Genomic DNA, 17615 nt, shown 5'->3' on the forward strand with positions numbered 1-17615 from the left:
TTAGAAAGAGATAGCGCTATGACAGCTATACTGTTGTGCGCATGCGCGTTAGACGAGATAGTATGTGTCATTGGATGCGTTCCTCAGGCCTTCTCATTTCGGCCCTCTAAATCGTAATCTAAGTCAGTACTTCACAGAATCAGCTAACGCGGTCAATAAATAATTATTAATAGTTTTTGTTTTCAATCTCTTTTTATTTGACTGTACACATAGACGCGCGAGTTGACGACAAAAAAAGTAGGTAAAATCGAAAAGTGCCAACTCGCGCGCGCTCGCGAGATTCGCGCTCGCCAGTTGACGATTAAGTCGATTTTTTTGGCTTTCGAGGAGTTCTAGGACTTATAATAGCCTGGGTTAAGTCCGTTTCACTGTCTTGATAGTTCGGATTTAAACGTTTGGCAATCCGCTTGGACCTTCGTGGCTCTATTTTTACAGTTTTTTATAACAGGTTTATATTAGAAATAAATGATTACACAGTTCACTACTACTAAAAAACGCGTCCGAGTTATCCACATTAGGGATAATCGCAGAAGCGTTTTTCATTTTTCCAGTCTGATACTGTGATGGAGTTGATGACCAAATTCCAGACATATTCAATGGGGTTGAGGCCACAATAGGGTGGTAAACGTACAATTTCATGGCCATGTCGTATCATTAAATCATCGACAATGTATTGCTTGGGCGGCTTTGCCTTTTTTATAATATGGTAGAGTTCTCTTTTTCTCATCTTTTTCATCAAATGAAAAAAAGTTGTAGTCACGCAGCCACGAGTCTTACTTAAAAAATAATAAAATATAATTACATAGCTAAAAATACAAAATGTCCTAAATTAAAATTAGATTAAGAGTAGAATATAAAATAAATTAATTTGGTCTCGAATCACGAGTTTCCAGAAGTGATATCAATAGTGATATTCTTAAATTCAGTTGTTGCGTAGAGTCACGTAGGTCCGCCTCTACGCGGCTGCGGACTTCTTCGACCCGAACGCGCTCTACTTCAACTTGCACTCACTCTCTATAGAGTTGGACACGCTGTGCTTCAATTTTTAGCCGTTCACTATCCAGCTCATATAGCCGCGCATCCCTATCCCTTTCGAAACGCAATCTCTTCTCCTCTATTGCCACAAACTCACTGGTGGCTCGGTCAAAAGATGTTTGGCGTATTCGCTGTCTGAGACTGCGAAGATGAGGTGTAGAAGGGCCGGCAGATACCGGCGATCTTTCTGTGAACGAAATGATTTCTCGTAGTTATGTAGATTTAACAACAAAATAGTGTGAAGTTTTACAATAGACTGCGCCGTATATAAACTAACGAGTTCTACAATTTGCTGACGACATCGCAACAATTTAAAGTTTTTTTTTTTTTTTTCATTTTAATAAAATGTTATAATTCAATTTTCAAATAAAAAATTAAACAAATACACACTTACCAGACATATTCATTTCAGCGCCCACTTTTTGCAAAGCGTTATTTTTCATATGTGTATTGCTGTAATGCCTTGATATGATATTGTACAGGCAGAATGCTTGATGCTTTAGTGCCCTTACGCACTAGCGGTTAACCGCGGGGGCGGCTAACCGCGCGGTTAGCCGTTTTCCCATTTTAATATGCAACCGCTTTTATGATTAGTGCGTACAATCATAAGCGGTTGCATATTAAAATGGGAAAGCGGCTAACCGCGCGGTTAGCCGCCCCCGCGGTTAACCGCTAGTGCGTAAGGGCACTTAGTATTTTTGAGAACTTATTTCCAAGAAAAAATGCGTTAAAAAAATAATCTTATTTCTACTCATTGTTTATAATTGTTGATTTTGAAACACCTCTTTCACCTCTGTTGTCGTATATAGCTTTTTCAGTCATTACAAATCCTAAAATATCAAATTCGTCGTTCGGAGGCATTGCCTTTTTCTTCTCTTTGCAATTTTCCATCTCCTTTTCCAATTCTTGTTGCAGGGTTAGCTCACTTGTTGTAGCGAGACTTGATAGGGGACGATCATCTCCATCGACAGATAAAACAGCCGTACGACACTCACTCTCAGTTTGCGGGACAGCGATAGTGCTGGTTTGGTTATTTTTATATTTGAGACGTTTTAACAAGTCCACAATTTAAGAATTTAACACTGAATAAAAAAAGTGATGTATTATGTGATTGTGATGGTTGATATGGTGATGGCTGGTGATGCTGTGGTCGTGCTGTGGATTGAGGTCTAGATAAAATTAGAGAATAGGCTTATGCTGTGGTCGTGTCTAACGAGCACAATATCGCTGCTGTAAGTGGTTCTGGTTTAAATATTACAGAACCAGGGCTGAATTCAAAAGTTTTTAAATACATAGATAATTAGATAGTTAACAAAACAAATATTGTACTACTCAAGAAAGAAATTGCAATTTATGGGTTTGTTGATGTAGCTGAAACGAGGAAGATGTTTTGTGACCACGCTCTGGTCTAAGTTCTTTATGATTAGAAGTGAGTGGTCATCATGGAGTCAAACTGTGGCATTCTACTTTTGCGAAGGGACTTTCATAAGCTGCACTGCAAAATATATTGAAAGAACTTGTGAAAGTCACACAGACTGGATTAATACTATTGGGCAAACTAGTCCCAAGTATGAAATTCCCCAATATGTAGTTTTAATTATCTTGTGGTCAATTTAACATTTTGTTTTTATTTTCAAGAATGTTAGGGATGGGACATAGTCGATTAATTATTTCGTTGAATTTATTTTTTATTTCAATATTTTTGGGACTGATACTCTTTGTCTTTCTCACGCTGTTCTCTTTATTTCAGAAATTACGATTTCTCTCAACATGGCACCTAAAAAAAGTATTGTTTGGCAATATTACGAAAAAAATGACGAGAAAACAGCCAGATGCAAGCTAGGTCAAAAAAATGTTAAAACGGCTGGCAATACCTCCAATGCAACTGGAAGTTTTCCAAAATAAAAAATACTGCTACTGCTGTTACAAAAGATTCAGATTTGTCACACCCTATCCCTAGTTCCTCCCTATCCCTAGTTAGTAGTATTTAATTGCATACTGTTTAAATTTACTAACACATTTAATATTTCAAACTCAAACTCAAACTCAAACATTCATTTATTCAATTAGACTACTATTTAGTAGCACTTTCGAATCGTCATTACATAATTATTATAACATTTACCACCGATTCGGAAAGCAGTGATCTATGGAGAAGAACCGGCAAGAAACTCCATAGTTGCTCTTTTAAAATCATGTCGATATTACATAATATGTAACTTATATCTAAATACATAATATATCATAATATACCAAAGAACTGTCCTGTGGTTTTTACGCGACAACCTTCCATGGGTTTTTATTTAAAAATAGAATTGTAATAGAAATAAGAATAATGTAAATACTAACCATACTAACAAAAATAAATTATGTAATTAGATATAAGGAAAGGAATAAATAAAGGTTTTTATTATTATTATTATATTACTAGCTTCCGCCCGCGACTCCGTCCGCGCGGAAAATTTAAGATTTATTTTTTTCTACGTATTTTTCCGGGATAAAAAGTATCCTATTTTATGCCCAGGATAATAAGGTATAATTATACCAAGTTTCATCGAAATCGAACCGTTACTTTTCGTGATGCCTGAACATACAGACAGACAAAAATTTTTTTAATCACATATTTGAGTTTGGTATCGATCCAGTAACACCCCTGCTATTTATTTTTTCAATATTTTCAATGTACAGAATTGACCCTTCTACAGATTTATTATATGTATAGATTATCCCTAGTTCTTCAAAACAAGATAATATCACGATGTTGAAATCTACCGTTAACGAAAATCAACTGTTGCTTTCAACTTCAACGGCGTCGCCAATGGATACTAGGCAGATAAGTACTAAAAATTCTCAAACTGATCAAAAGATTGATTTTAATAAGGAATTGCCTTTTAAACGCCAGAGTTCAATCGAAAGTAGTTTTGGAGAAATATAAGCATATACTTATACTGGTGACAAAACTAAAAGAATTAATAATGCAATAATGTTCATGATCTGTGAAGACAATCAGCCTTTTTCATTAGTTGAAAATGAAGGTTTCAAGAATCTTTTAAAAGTTACGGCACCTCACTACAAGATTTCTAGAAGATCCACTGTGACACGCTGGTTAGATGAAAAGTATGATACAGATCAACAGTTGCATGCCACAGAAGCATTACCTAAATTAATGGCACAACATGTCGACTCCGAAAAAAATAAGAAATAAGTGAGTGTAGCTGCGTAAGTGTTAAGTACTAGAACTGCTGCCATGTTAAAAAATACCAACGTACCCTTTAGTACAATGAAATTATTTACGAACAAAGACGAAAATGTTGATGTTGGTATACAAATTCACTGGATTGAGATTTGAAGGGGAAGTACGTTGAACACAATTAAAATGTTCTTACACTTGATATTAAGCAGAAATCAATACAAAATAAAAATTTATCAGATTTATTATTTCCATTAAGGGCCGATTTTTCAATGCCCAGATAAACAGTCTAATAACTACCCCTCGAATAGATTTATTCAATTGCTTATCTAACTCATAACGGCTCGCCTATTTTTCAATCGTGATTTATTTGATGAATACTATCTGACCAAATATTTCCATATTGGCAGCTCTGCTCTTGGAGTGGCGAAACAAACATATTAAATTAGTCAGGTTAGAGCGGGATAGAGTCAACTTGCAATATGTCAACAACCGTCATTATGACTCACGTCAGGAGTGCATTTTAAGTTTATCTTGTGTTCTATGATTGTTGATTATTGTTTTGATTCGAGTAAAGAGTTTTGATTAAATTTGTGTTAAAATTTATATATTTTACGATGGAAACGACATAAAGGCAGCGTCCGGCAAATTTTCAATGGCATGATCGTTATTTATTATTTATTATCGAGGTAGGTACTATCAAAAACATCAATTTCAATATGATTTTAATTGATAATTATTTTATAGAAAGAGGCTTTATTGTAAAAATTCTACGCTCTATGTTATTACATACGAAAATATCCCAAATTTGACGCGTCAGTTGTCAACTCAAACGTCTAATCGTCGAATAGCACGCTATCTGGCCGTTGGAGCAGCAGATAGATTTATTCCTCAAATAACGTAGTTATTCGATAGATAAGTCCTATTCGTCTATTGAAAAATTGAATATTTTGTTAACTGAAGAATAAAGTCTATCTAGCTGTTTATCTGGGCATTGAAAAATCGGCCCTAAATTTTATAACAAATATAAGTATATTACAGTATAATACAGTAAATATCACGTGAAGCTTAAACTCATGAATGAGGTAAGCAAGGCAGCCTTAAACTTTTAAACATTAATATCAATTATTTTGAATTATAAATACTTTCAATTTCAATTTAATTTAACACCAATCGGTGCACAATGTCTTAAGCTAACACAAATAGATTCGACGGTTTCCCAACACGTGAACACGCAACATATAGTTGCCCATGAGAAAAACATGGATTTTCCAAATCTAAACCACAAATGGACATTGTTTGACCTTGAGATTTATTTATAGACATGGCGAAAGCTACACGAATTGGAAACTGTAGCCTTTTGAAGGGTATGGTATAGACATGTTAAGAGACAAAAAGTTAAGTTTTATGAGTGATGCGAGTGATGTTTGTAACTGATGCGTAATGTGTGATGTTGCATTACGTGTAAAAGTTTTACCTACCCATGTCTAAGTATGGTAGAATCTGATGGTATCATCGGAATACGTGGCAGTGGCACTTTTCCTTTAAACTTCCCAGCCAAAATGGTTGCTTCAAGAATGTTTCCGGTGATCTTTTTGATGACTAAACGCGTACCGTTACATAATTGAGGTGGATCCAAATTACGGAGGAGAATAATAGGGAAACCAATCATGGACACAAACTGTAATTTTTGAAATATATAATACTAGCTTTCCGCCTGCGGCCTCGCCCGCGTTTTCAAAGAAAAACCCGCATAGTTCCCGTTCCCGTGGGATTTCCTGGATAAAACCTAGCCTATGTTACTCGTGGATAATCATTACAATCAAAAAAACAAACAAACAAAGTTTTCCTCTTTATAATATTAGTATAGATAGTATAGATAGACGAGCTTATCCGAATTCAGTTCAAAAACACATCAAGAAATAAGTGCTTAGACATCACAACTATCATCTAATACCGATGTTCCCGGTTGAAACAGGTCAAACAATGTGGTTGTGACGGAAAATCCGTGGCCATTTTTTAGTTTTATTTTTAACAATGTTCCTACTCATGTTTTGAACATTTATTTTATAGCATCCTTGACACCATCTTCGTATTGTACGAACTTTGCCTTCTTTAGTCATTAGTTCGTGTTAAACTACTGGACCGATCTGATTGAAATTTGGTACACAGGTAGAATGGACCCCGAGGATACATTTTATCATGCCGCGGGGCGCAGCTATATAATTTCTTGTTACAGTTTCCAAGCACAAGCAACACAAGCTACTGTAGCACACCAAAGGAATCTAGAACATTAGCGGAAATAATTTCTAGTGTCAAATTAGATCACCGCTACGAGAACACCCCAAAATCTTCCAAAAATAAATTGGAAAGGGTCAAAAGAGCCTTGAAAATGTCACAAGCTCTAATTAAAGTATTGTCTCAAAATGTGAAACGTATGAAAATTACCGTGTGTTTTTTAAGATCTGTAATTGCTGATTTAAAAAAAAGGAAACTGGTATATAATGATTGTGTATATATATGTTAAATCAGTACGATGATTTTAAACCGCAACCTTTTAAAAGAATGACCAAAAATGTAAAACGTGCTAAGTATGCTCCAGATTTAAGATCATTTGCCATTACTTCACATTTTTATCCGCCAGGCATAATCATATGTGACTTATAAATTTAATTTGGCTTTGCCACATGATCGTGTGAAACGCTCATGGTTACATTGATGCCAATCCAGGTTTCTCTATCGAAAGTTTCAATGCTTTTCGACTTAAAAGTGAACTGGCAAAACAAAAAGGGGAACAACTTATATGTGCATTAATAATTGACGAAATGAGCTTAAAAAATTTACACTCGCAGCCTTGACCTAGTGACTCGTGTCAACGTCGATTTGGGCATAGATTCTGTGAGTAACGATTTACCCGAATGTAAAGATGCGTTGGTATTTATGGTCGTGCCTTTCGGTTACTTGACGTATCTGTGAATCTTCACATAGAAATATATATCATATCTTAAATAATTATTTCTGCAATCCCATAAATAAATAACAGAAAGTTCATGTTATTTTTGACCCATGTCATATTATGTTAAAAAATATGTCATATGTCTTTTCTTTTCCAAACGTTTTCAAAATTTTATGTTCCCATTCTTATATAACAAATTTAGTAAACTTATTAACTTCCGGCAGTACACGTTACCCAATATTAAATATAAACTGTTAAGCATTCTAGTGTCCAAAGACTATAAGCAAACAGAACAGATTCTAAGAATACTATAACTGTACAATTGTTTAAATAAGCTAAGTATCATGTCCGAAGTTGCATTGTATTAAACGTGTTGGACCCTTTGTGAAACTCCATTTTCATCGTACAATCGTTGTATGGCCCCGCGAGACAGGCTGTGCCTAGTGCGGGGTCCGCTGTCGAAATCTGTACTTATTTTAATAACCTTCCTTTTGGCAAATAAATATTATTATTATTATTTTTTTTTAAATATAAGAAATTGTTTGAGTGATTTAAAAGATTTAAAAGATGACTGATTATTTGATTAAATGAGTATATGTGGAGAATTTAGCAAAATGGCAAGAAAATGAAGGCCTAAGATTAGGAAACAAATGCACATTTGTACATTGATTATAAAAAAATGACAATGAAAGTTTACCTTGCGTCTCTAACTTTTAGTAGTAGTGTAGCAGACGCGATTGAGTTTTGCGATAGTATTTTCAATCTCCCAGAGTTTAGTTCCGCAGCTACAGTCCGATTCTGTTGTGTATGTGTGCGTGGCTGCGTCCGCGCATGTGTTGAATCAATAAAATTAAGCAGTGCGAATCGCGTCTTCGAGTGTTTCTCTTGTTCCCTTCTACGTATCTAACAGATTCATAAGAGCCGAAATGTACGGAATCCTTGGAGTCGAGGTTTTAAAAGTCATTGAAAATGAAAACAGGTGGAGGACAAAAGTTCTTGAAGAAATCAGGTCAAATCAAACTAATGGATAATACTTTGGCAATAAAATTCCGCCGGAAGACTGTTTTTTTAGGTTTTTAAAATGCAGTAACTTCCGCTACAAATATATTTGATACTAGCTTTCCACCTGTATCTTCGCCCGCGCAGTCAAAGACAAACTCGCTTAGTTCCCGTTCCCGCTGAATTTCCGGGATAAAACCTATCCGATTTCCCGGGGTAAAAAATAGCCTATGTCCTTTCTCGGGTATCAAAATATCTCTGTTACACATAAAATTACAATTAAATTAAATTAAGATTCATATATTAGTGTCACGATCATTTAAATATTCTTTATTAACACTTTAATAATTTTTAGCTTGTAGCAGTCTATACAGTCTATAGAAAAATTCAATGTCAATTCTTTAAATTTTTTTGTGGCAAGTGTTTATAAATAGTAATGGCCATGCAATACGCATTATTTCTGTATAGTGCAAGGCGGATCAGTGAGCGCAATCTTTCTTTATGTCGTGTACTATATACTGTATAAATGTAACTGCATTTATAATCTACCATAGATTTAATAGGCCAACGACGATATACTACATATTTGTTTTGTCATATTTTTCAAAGAAGATCATATACTTGTTTTAACAAATAAACATATTTCCAAAATATATAGACTACGCACACTCACATCGGCGTGAACGGGAAAGTGGTCACTTTCCACAGTCGGCCGATGTCGGAGGTTTGCCACCACGTTTTGTTGTGTTTCAGTCGTAGTCGAGCCTGTGGTCCTTGTCCTTGTTATATGTCGTGTCTCTGTCGTCAGGTCAATCTGTCTGTATGTCTTCAGTAAAGACTCCGCCAGCACTGTACGGAACTGACGATGAGAGATTTTATGTTTGCTGCTGTATATAACAAAACAGTTAAATACAGCAGCATTCAAAAATCGTCGAAACAACTTTTTGTACCATACGCGGTTCCTGACTCTTTCAAGGGGCTGAGCAGATAAATACTGATCTTTACGATCAATACCACCCATGTTCTTGTTGTAATCAAGAACCACGCTTGGTTTAAAAGCAGTTCGATTGTACTTCGTCCGAGTTCCGATTTCCAGCTTATGGTACGTCGAGATCATCGAAACTAAATTCGAATCTCGCCATACCATAAGCGACAAATCGTTGCAGTAACTGGCGACGACTTCACCTTGCCTCAAGTCAGTCTTTGTCATGGTCCGTAAAGAACTGGGAATAAATTCCCGGTTCAGTCGTTGAGTCCCGTAACAGTCAGTTCGTCGCAGCTTTAGGCATCGCGCTAACAATGGACAATTGTAGAAATTGTCCATTATTAGCGTGTGACCTCGATGAAGCAGAGGCTCCATCAGGTCAAAAACTATTTTGGCCGTCGCATTGGTCGGTGTAAAGTCAGTCATGTTACTTGTCTCTTCTGTCTGTTCGTTCTGGCTTGATTGTTCTGTCTGGTCAGTGTCATCGTCGTCATTATTGTCAGTCATCGTCGTTGTCATCGTCGTTGTCGGTTTGTTCTTTCCAGCGTATACTATAAACCGCCAAAGATAACCAGTTGATGACTCGCATAGCTCATAGGTTTTGATGCCTACTTGCGCCGCCTTGGTGTTGATTTTCTGAGCAAAGCTCAGTCTACCATGCCACTTCAGCAACGACTCATCAATGGCTATCTCTTGCCGTGGATAGTACAAGCTGGAAAACTTGTCGTTAAAATAGTCAGTCACTGGTTGGATTTTACATAATTTAGATCTTGACGGTGCGTCTGTCAGTTTGTCGTTGTCTACGAAATGTAGATTAACCTTTAAGAGGTTATACCTGTTGTAACTCATAATTCTGGAAAAATAAGGCATCGTACCGAAACCATTAAAAGAGAAATATGATTCTTCTCTGGGAAGGGGGAATAGCCCCTGAAGAATCATTAGAGCCAAGAATGAAATAATTTCTGGTCGGTTTGTGGGAGACCACCGATTTTGACGACTACTTGCAGAATGTGTGCCTCTACTTATCCTCTGACAAGCATACCTATTTGTTTCTTCGCAAAGAAGGTCGATGAAGTCGACGTCGAACATCCTCCCAAATACGTCAATTGGAGTCATGTCTGTCACGTCAAAAGTCGGGCCAGGACTCCCAGAAAATTCCTCGCGCCGACCTTTAAACGTAGTCACGTCCTTGTTCCAGTTAAACTGGAAACAGTCGTCAGGTAAATAGTTTTGGCAAGCTCTGTCGTTCGCTGAATCCTCAGCAAGTAAAAATGCCTCTTGCTGAGGCGTCAGGTCTGCCAGGTTACCAGTCTCAATTAGTCTGTCAGTCGTCGGAATTCGAAGTATGTCTTCGTCAGAGTCAGAGTCGTCAAAGTCACTATCGTTAACAAAAGACGTGATGGCATCTTGAAAAAAGAAATATGCAACTTAATGTCCAATAATTAAGGTTAATAAGACTTCGGTATAGTTTGTGCTTTATTCTTACCATCCGTTAAACTGTGTCGCGTGCGTGTACGCGTGGGCGTAGTATTCGCGACAACAGTTTCATATCCAACACTAGGTACTGAAAATATAATATATAAATATAATAATAATAATCTAAATATATACTATACATAAAATATACATGAAATAATAATTAAAAAAAGGGAGTATTTCAGCGAGAAGCATCAGAGTCTGTCACTTCGTCGTTGAAATACTCCCTTTTTTTTTGCGGAGTACGGCATACAATCGCCCAATTCGCTTCGGTTGACAGATGGAAACCCGAATCGTACGAATTGGGCGACAGCCGTACCGTATCCGCGTCTGCCGTACCGTCGGACTGTACGCTATCCACTGGACTGCCAACTGTAAAAAAAAAAGTTTAATGTTAATAAGATAAATTAAATATATTAAATATAATAAATTAATAATTAATAAGATATTTACCATACATGTCTTCAGCCGGCACCAGTAGTGTTGGTGGCGTGGGCTGCCGTGATGTTGACGGCATAGCTGTAAAACAATAGTTTTATGTTACAATCACACACACACACACACATATATACATATATATTAATAATTAATAAGATATTTACCATATATGTCTTCAGCCGGCACCAGTAGTGGCGGTGGCGTGGGCTGCCGTGATGTAGACGGCATAGCTGTAAAACAATAGTTTTATGTTACAATCACACACACACACACATATATACATATATATTAATAATGAATAAGATATTTACCATACTCGTGCTCACCTGGCACCAGTAGTGCCGGCGGCGCGGGCTGCCGTGATGTTGACGGCATAGCTGTAAAACAATAGTTTTATGTTACAATCACACACACACACACACACATATATACATATATATTAATAATTAATAAGATAATTACCATATATGTCTTCAGCCGGCACCAGTAGTGGCGGTGGCGTGGGCTGCCGTGATGTAGACGGCATAGCTGTAAAACAATAGTTTTATGTTACAATCACACACACACACACATATATACATATATATTAATAATTAATAAGATATTTACCATACTCGTGCTCACCTGGCACCAGTAGTGCCGGCGGCGCGGGCTGGCTCGCCGCCGCTGATGCCGCCATTTGTGGTGGCTCCCGTTCAGGAGAAGGATTTCTATAAAGCAAAATTCAGTAATTACATGTTTTGACACATTCAAATAAAGGTAAAATACAAAAAAAGGTATTTACAAAGTGCGGCGCTTGCGCGGAGGCGCATCCGGAAGGAGCACCCGCTGCAGCTCCTTCACCCGCTTCCGCGCAAGTAGTTCCTTCTTGTCAGCCGCCGACAAGTTCGCAATGTGTCTCGCAGACACTTGTCGGGCGGCCCTGACAGAAAGTAGTTCTTCTCTGCAAAAAAAGGACATCTCATCTTCATACATAACAGAAAATTTCAATTTTTTCAATAATTTTATCTTTTAAGCCTGCTAAATGTGGATTATCTTTTAACTCTAAGTGTATAATTATGTAAACTTCTTCTAAAAATTTACACAACGCCTCCGACGGATACGTACAAGATCTACCAGTAAAATCTCTAACTAAAATGTAATCATTATTTGTCGGAGGCGTTATGCTTACAATTTGTCGCCTACATGTAATACATGAGGTTTTCATTTTAGCAATGCATTTTTTTACAAGGTACCCCCCAACATATCGTTTGGCTTCTATGTTAAGTATGTTGGGGGTTCCTGGAGTAACATCATTGCTAAATATATTCAACAAAGAATCCACATTCAACAGCTCTTGTGGGTCTCTGTTTATTGGTTTTTGCTCTTTTCTGTGAATATTTATAATATATTTAAGAGATTTCATTATTTTGTTGTCATCTTTCTCACAGTTGGCGCCTACGGAATGTGGTGACGTTAAATTGTTCACTAACAGCGTTTTGTAGGCTCCTATAAAATTCAAACAAGTTGGAGATGTATTACGGACTCCATTGCTTCTAATATTGCAAAAAAAGTTTTCCAAGGGATCCTGATTTAAATTTCTTGTCAACAGACTGCTTATTTTATATGTATCTTTTAAAAAGTTGAATAATTCAATCATTACATAAATATTATTAATAAATTTTTTTATCGACGGCACCTGCACATATCTTTCTATGCCGTCTCGGATATTAATAAATTCCATAGATTTTAATATTGGTAATGATTCATTCCATAGTTTCATATGTGGCGAGTTTGTCTTCAGGGCAGATCGTAGTGGTTTTTTTGTATCTTAATAATTAGAACTGTTAAATGAATCGAACAATTTGTCAACCAGAAGAAGCAGGTCTGCTGTACCATGGCATTCTTCGGGAAGTATTTTAGTATTTAACCTTCAATATAGGTACCAGTATGTAAAATATTGCTGAACCAAAAACGAAACATGTGCGTGCAAATAGGTTCTACAATGTTAACATACCTTCAGTCTTACATCCGAAAAAGCATTTAATTGCGGTTTTTCTCGGCATTGTATCAAGAAAACGTATATCCAATTTTCAAAGTCCAAATTATCGCCAAGTCTTTTCCTTCGTAGAGGTATCTAAGTCCAAAGTTATCGCCAGGGTCAATCGTCGAAAACATCAATCACAAATCCAGGTCCAAGTCCAAAAGCAGGAATCAAAATTTACGTAGTACACACAAGGAAGGCAAACGAAATTTGAAATAAACCGAAAATCACCACACTTGACACTTCGTCAAATGACAATGACAGATGTAAGATTATTATTATTAAATGAACTTAAGTGAAAAAAATAATATTTATTCTTTATTTTGGCGATAAATTAGAATATTTTCTTCGATTTCTTTGTTAGACATACATTTTCTTGACAAAATAAAAAATTATTAGATTCATGTTATAATACAGCGTCATCTATTAGGATCAAATTGCAACAAGCTTTGAGAACGGTGTTCCGGTATCACAAGATGTCGACACTTTCCATACATTTTTTTTTCTTACACTTTGATTAGAAAGTTTCATGGCCCTGGTTAAAAGGACATAAGGTAAGTTTGGTAATTTTTTTTTGTTTGGGTTGGCATCTTGTCATTCAATGACCGTGTTTATTTTTATTTATTTATTAGAAATACCAACGTTTGTTTACATTGTTTCATTAATTATTAATTACAGAGTTATTGTATTCTTCTAAAATCTAAATGTAACAAACAATTATAGGTATTCACGACATGCAAAATATAAATTACACAAACTGACAATTTAATTGTAAACTCTACAGCGAGAAGAGATAAAACAACATTAAATTATAAAGAGAACAAAGGCAAATGTATATAATAAAAACAATAAATAGTTGTGTCTCATTACTAACACATAACTATAATAAATTGCTATTTTAGTGTTAGAACATTAAAAAAAAAATTAGAAAAATTATATTAAGCTTACATACAAACAATTTACGAACAGTTCAGAGAGATGTATTAAATATCGATGATATCACCATATTTATTTAACATCTTGCACAGTCTGTTCTTCCATTGATGTTAAATCGTTCTGAATACACTTACGTCGCCAGGCTGCATTATGTGCGTCGTGTTAGGTGGAAGTGCGAAAAGAATTATGCCATTATCATCGCAAATCAAATCTTTAGTTAAATGTGACTTATGCACATCTACTAAAAGAAGAACAGGCTTTTCGACATTTTTCTCGTTCAACGTCACTCGTGAACTCCGTTTGCGATGTATTCAAAAAAACGTCGCTTTTCATCCACCCACACTCAGTAATTCCAATAAACCAATTTGATGGTGCACTTTCTATAATTTCTTTCGGTGGTTTTCGAGAATATGGAAATTTGGTTATGTTCATCATAAAGTAACTTATACATACCCGAAATAGAGTTGTCACTCAGCTTTCTACAATAGCGACATCTATCAAGGAGAGTAGGAACCTGTTACCATCTACAGTGAAACCTGGTTAAGTGAGACATCAAGGGACCTGCAATGTCGTTTCACTTATAGAGGTATTCCACTTACCCAGTGTCTCAGATATATTACAGGTATAAATAAATATCTGTCTCATTTACAGAGGGTTCCATTAATAGAGCTGAGAATACGGATATTAACTTCAGTTTCTCACGTAATGATAACGATTGTAGCTTTCGTTTTGACATTTTTCAAATAAACATCTGTATGATAGTAAAGTGAAACTAAAACTGAAGGTAATTGAAGCTCAAAATTTGTACCTACGTACTTATAATTACGTGTGAAAGGAGAATGGGCATTTTACTATGGAAGTTGGGCCTGAACACTTGAGTTGGACCAATACACATGAGATATTGTTTTTATAATAGATCATAACACATACATAACGGGAAAAATATATATAAAAAAATAATCAACCGGGTTTTTGCACAGTCACCTCAACTTTTATTTCTTTGTGTATAATATTTTTTGCAATTAATAACTGTTATAAGACGAGTGAAGGAATATTAAATAAGTTGTTTATATTCATATCTGTATTACAATAAAGGAGATTAATATTAATGAAACACAGATTTACTTTTAAGCATGTGTATATATTTTTAGTTTAATCTATATCTACAATAATGGAATCTAAATATTGGGCTGGGGGGTTGAATCCTTCGTGTCTTGCAAAGCTCATGTACCAAACTACGGACAAAATGTGCGCACAGCTTCCCAGCGTACGACTTCCGGTTAAACAGGTACAATAATACTGTATGATAGAGTTGATGCCGGTTTGATCTCTGTCAATTAGTATGTAGCCACGATACTCGCGCGCCCTCACATGTCGCGATTGAACATTAATTCTAATCAAAAATACGTTTGTTTCAGAGATATTAAATTCTGCCAAGTCATTTAATTGCTCGTCTCGATAAACTTCAATTATGTAAATGCCATTCCGTAAATGTTCACTACAGTAGGACCTCGCTAGTTTCAACTGGTATGTGCCCAGTGCGAACAGGATTATTTCTTCCTCAGTCAAATGTGGAAAGTCCTCTATTTGATTATCTTCTATTCGTACAAAAGAAATCCTTTGTCGGTTAAGACGCTTTTGCTCCACATACTCCTTCAAAATGTTCGGTGAATGTACCCTTCCCTGCATGCGGTTTATTATCGCAGGAGCGCGTTCACTGTCACAGATGACAGGATGAAAATGGTTAATTAACGCTCCGCACACTCTGAAATCATCAAACATGTGCAATAGCGCTCTGTTAAAATAATCCTGTCGAAGAAGTTTATAATCGCGCTTAAAACGCCCGTTGACAACTTCAATCACCCAACGACAAATTGTTATTTGTCGAGATTTGTTGGCTTGGGTGGTTGTTAATTCTGTGGCACGTCTATCTTTTGTAGGAGGTATATGGCCTTCATAGTTATACATTCCCAGATTATGTATGGCGTCTCGAAATCCTCTGTCTAAAATAAACACATCGTGCTGGTTAAGGAAAACATGCAGCGGGTTTTCTTCGTTTTCCAAAATAGAATTTAATATGGTCGCATCACTGGTTGTTGCCGCATATGGACCCAAAATATCAATTATGTAACCGTCACTAGTGGTTATTATGAACGGCTTCAATAAGTTGGAAAACTTATGCAAGCTGTAACTCAATCTTTGAAATAAGAAGTTGGAACTTTTTTGAATGAAAATATATGTTCCATCGCAAATCACAATTAACTTCGTGTTTTCATTATTTCCGAAGAGGTATTTAGGTATTGAGAGATTTCTTCGTAGTGCGTCTTCTCTAGTGATATGATCAATACCTAAATGCTGAGGAACATACTCTTCATTCAAACATTGTCTTGCAATCTTCAGCTTCCTCTCTAGCGTACGTCGAGACATTTTAAAAAGGTTTGCAAGCCTTTCATTACTCTCACCAGTCCGTAGCTTCGCGAGGTAAAGACCGAGTATGGTCCTAGCGTCGCTGTATGCACGAAGCGACGGTGTTTGCAGTAATATGGATTCTAACTCACTTCCATTGAGTCCTACCCAAAAATGAAGACTGTCGTCATTAAGACCGACCATAGTCTCGAAATCATATTGCGTGTTAGATGTGATTCCTGTAGTCAAAATGTTACACACGTCTGTGAAATGTTCTGCTGTAAAATAATGAGAAATTGTGCAGTGGTTCTCCAATTCATCCCACATATTACTCTGTAAATGTTCCCTGCATACTCGTGCATGTTGAGGAATGTACAACTGATATGTAGTTAACATATACAGCTTGATTGTTTTTGGTATACGCCGGCGATCATCATTCCCACAAGCACCAAATATGCAGTGACTTGATGTGTTTGGTGCTCTTTTATACGCAGCTACATACAGTTCGCGATTATTGGAACCCTGTGCATCATTTTGTGGAAGTGGAACCGCTATTGCAGCTGGTAGTGGATCTGGATCTGGTAGTGGATCTGGATTTGGTACAGGTGGTAGAACTTCTAATTCATGTTGCACATAGTGGTCAACTCTTTGCCAACAACGATGACAGAGAGATTGTGTGCTGTTGAATGATACCTGTAAATAAATAAGACAATGTAAATTCAAATATTGTATTACCTGTTATCACACTTTCTAAGTTACTGAACTCATATGGGTATACTAAGCGCTTAACCCATGCCACACAGCACATCGCTTAAAATGTTAACGTTTTTAGGTAACGCCCTTAATGAATCACACAGTTAAAGACACATGATTTAAATAATTGGTATTAATAAAAGTCAACAGTATGGAACTCACCTTTTTTTTTTTTTTTAGTGGAGAATGCTCCTGCATACCTACGGCCTTCGGGGAAAAGGCCGTAGGTTATGTCGGACTCCCACTGCCTACCGGCGGAACCATAGGCAGTGGACTTACCGACTAAACTCCACTGTGTTCCGTCTCGCCGCGCATTAGCCGGGGCCGCGGGTACTCTTAGAAATCGTCCACGAGTATGGAACTCACCTGTCTTATTGCATTTTCCTGTATATAGGTGTGAAGTATAAACATAGATAAT

General features: G+C 36.4%; 2 protein-coding genes across 2 annotated transcripts; both read right to left on the reverse strand.

The window, feature by feature from the left end:
• Positions 1–1782: 1782 nt before the first annotated feature.
• LOC123704546 lies at positions 1783–12075 on the reverse strand. The gene is made up of 11 exons (XM_045652925.1): positions 11864–12075; positions 11689–11789; positions 11542–11607; positions 11391–11456; positions 11244–11309; positions 11095–11160; positions 10981–11013; positions 10652–10729; positions 8854–10571; positions 7879–8000; positions 1783–2056 (listed from the first exon to the last, which is right to left on the reverse strand). The coding sequence occupies exons 1-11, from the start codon at positions 12052–12054 to the stop codon at positions 1783–1785; spliced, it is 2781 nt and encodes a 926-aa protein (XP_045508881.1). The 5' UTR covers positions 12055–12075.
• Positions 12076–15190: 3115 nt separating this feature from the next.
• On the reverse strand, positions 15191–17395 carry LOC123704547. The gene is made up of 2 exons (XM_045652926.1): positions 17360–17395; positions 15191–17137 (listed from the first exon to the last, which is right to left on the reverse strand). The coding sequence occupies exons 1-2, from the start codon at positions 17393–17395 to the stop codon at positions 15191–15193; spliced, it is 1983 nt and encodes a 660-aa protein (XP_045508882.1).
• Positions 17396–17615: the final 220 nt, after the last annotated feature.

Source organism: Colias croceus, chromosome 30, assembly GCF_905220415.1.
Source record: "Colias croceus chromosome 30, ilColCroc2.1".
Classification (NCBI taxonomy): Eukaryota; Metazoa; Arthropoda; class Insecta; order Lepidoptera; family Pieridae; genus Colias; species Colias croceus.